Raw genomic sequence first — 2,742 nt, forward strand, 5'->3', positions numbered from 1 at the left:
TGTAGGGTGCCAGTTTGTTATGTGCCCAAGTGACTGCTCTCAGTCTAAGCTTTTGTCTTATTTTAACCTACTCTTGTCAATTTTTGTTTTTCAAACAGCACACTTACTCTTCTGCATATTTTGGCTGTGTTTTGCACAATTATTGCTTCACCACCTTTTAAAATTTATCTTGGTTTTACTGATGAAAATTAAGCCTGAACATAAAAAGAAAAACGTTTTAGGTGCGCCATACCATCAGCAAAATATATTCCACCCATCACCTATACTCCTCCTGCTCCATGACTCTCCCAACTCCAACTAATTATGGGTGTCAAGGGGAGGGTGGAGGTTTGACAGGACCCAAATGCAGATACAAAGCTAGAGAAGGTTACTTAAAGGTTTAATTAACCAAAAGTTAAACAGAAGCAAAAATCCCAAAATGCTCAAAACCAAGAATACTCACAACCAGAAGGGGACAAAGTAATGACGACCAACCAGCAAAGAGTGACTGAACAGGAGGAGATTATATGGGAGAGAAACAAAGACCAGGCTAATGAGGAGAGTGGGAGCAGGTGTGATCAGGGGCAAGAAGGGAGCAAAGGTAAAGGAGTCTGACACAAGAGGGCAAACAGGAAATATCTAATAACTCAAACACAATCAAAAATACCTACACAAGAATCATAATAACACCAATGAAAACTCAAAAATAAAACTTGAACAAAACCAAAACCATGACAATGGTGAGGTTAGATGGAGTAACCCCCCCAAACCAATCTCTGCTTTGGACCCTATGCACTTTATGGCTGTGCCTAATCTGGAGACTTAAGACCATTTATAATAAACAGTTTCAAAATAAAAAGTTTAGAATAAACTTTCAATAAGTCCTAAGCTGCAGCTTAATCACGTTTTAACGCAATGTTTCATCTAAAGCCAAAGGAAATCAGAGTCACTCCACTGGAAACAGGGAATATAAATGCATTGGCCATATAGGGAGATAACTTTTGCCTAACTGAGCTTTGTTTATAAACAGGCTTAAGCCCAGTTCTCTGTCCAGTGACGCGAATAACTATGAGTGGGAACAATGGATTTTTGCCTGTTTGCAATCGGGTGGGTCAGGGAGGTGATGTGCGTCGCCCAGAAGATACGCGCACATGCATGCAGAGCAAACCCAGCAGCAGCAGCAGCAGGAGGGGGAGTGGGGACGGCAGAGGCGTCTGTGGTTGGAGGTGTGTTACTGAACTACAGGACTTGCTCTTTGGTGCCAAGTTCGACGGCCTGCTGAGAGGAAGATCTGCTGTAATTGCTTCTCAATGAAGGCTCACCACCAGCAGCAGCAGCAGCTTTTCCCTGGAGACTTGGAGGACAGGCTCCATGAATTGGACGCGCTTCGGCTTTAAACGCCCGCTTTGCTCTTCTCTTCTGGTATAAACCAGCTGCTGGTGGAGTGGGACTGTCGGAGCATCATATCTTGGTGTTAGAGATCAAAGAAAGAGATTGGTGCGACTTGCTGGGAGTTTAATCATCTCGGAGAAGTTGAACGCGGATTTCAACATGAGCGAGCTGGAGGATGACTTTGCCAAGATCCTGCTGCTGAAGGAGGAAAGGATACGAGACTTGGAGCGGCGGCTGGCGGACCGGGAGGACGAGATCCATGAGCTGAAAAGGAAACTGCACAAATGTCAGTCTGTCCTGCCGAGCGCGCAACTTATCGGACCCCGGACCCGCAGGGCGCAGGGCATCTCCGCGGAGCCCCAGACGCACCAGGACCTGTCCAGGCAGGCGTTTCGAAAATATCCCAAGTCTGACTGGTAAGAAACGCTCTCTTGCATAACATGCGTGTCCCATCTCTTATATTTGAGTGTTTTGTTGTTGTTTTTTTCTGCTCATTGGGGAAATCAAATATTTCCATTGATATTTTAAATCAATGTTAAGCTTTTAACAGAGTTTCAGGGTAGAAATTGATCAAGCCTGTTTACACATGGGTTTATTTGCAATTCATCCACCAAATTGTGTGAAAAATAAATAAATACAACTTTTTACTCCGTTCTTTATCAAAAACTGGAGATTTGGAGCTTTGTCATGAATGGAGGAGTACTTTCATTCTTAGGGTGAATGACGCAGCTTCTGAAAGAGCTTCCTAATTGATCAGATCCATCACTCCGGTCCCAGAGGACGCAGACTGGAGGAAGTGCTGTGCATTATTGGCTTTTAGTAGATGGAAGCTGAGGACCCAAAGTGCATGTCTGAGGATATTTAATACTCCATTAGAAAGCGCTTTGTTTGACCATATGCTTCCTTCATCACCTTCAGACGCTCGTTTTAGGTTCACACGGCCTTATTTTCAGAGGTTTCATGAGGTTGAGGTCATCACCATATTGCAGCTTCTACATGACCCTTTATTCACTTTGTCTCTGCAGTTTAATCACAGACTGAAAACTTTGACAGGCTTCATCTTTTATATTCACCAACATCAAAAATGACTTGTCATTTGGAGGTCTGTCTGACACATACTGTGCACTCAGAGGAAGCATGGTTCTGTTGACACTGTGCCATAAACAATGAGGTTAATTTGATTGAAGTGGCTAGACAATTTCCAAACTTCATTTGCATCAATAAAGAGCATGCAGGGGAAGTCCACACTGTGCTCATTAGATGATGAGATGCTCATTAAAATCTATCTATCTATCTATCTATCTATCTATCTATCTATCTATCTATCTATCTATCTATCTATCTATCTATCTATCTATCTATCTATCTATC

The 2,742-nt window shown here is 42.9% G+C and overlaps 1 protein-coding gene across 1 annotated transcript in view; it reads left to right on the forward strand.

The window, feature by feature from the left end:
• Nucleotides 1–1,054: 1,054 nt before the first annotated feature.
• The window catches only part of LOC107098368 (cGMP-dependent protein kinase 1), a 111,168-nt gene continuing 109,480 nt past the window's right edge, over nucleotides 1,055–2,742 (forward strand). The window contains exon 1 of the mRNA XM_015396135.1: nucleotides 1,055–1,787. Coding sequence (XP_015251621.1) covers nucleotides 1,531–1,787 — 257 coding nt within the window. The 5' untranslated portion in view covers nucleotides 1,055–1,530. The remainder of the gene's footprint in view (nucleotides 1,788–2,742) is intronic.

The sequence above is a fragment of the Cyprinodon variegatus genome, unplaced genomic scaffold, assembly GCF_000732505.1.
Source record: "Cyprinodon variegatus isolate N-32 unplaced genomic scaffold, C_variegatus-1.0 Scaffold1, whole genome shotgun sequence".
In the NCBI taxonomy this organism is placed as follows: domain Eukaryota; kingdom Metazoa; phylum Chordata; class Actinopteri; order Cyprinodontiformes; family Cyprinodontidae; genus Cyprinodon; species Cyprinodon variegatus.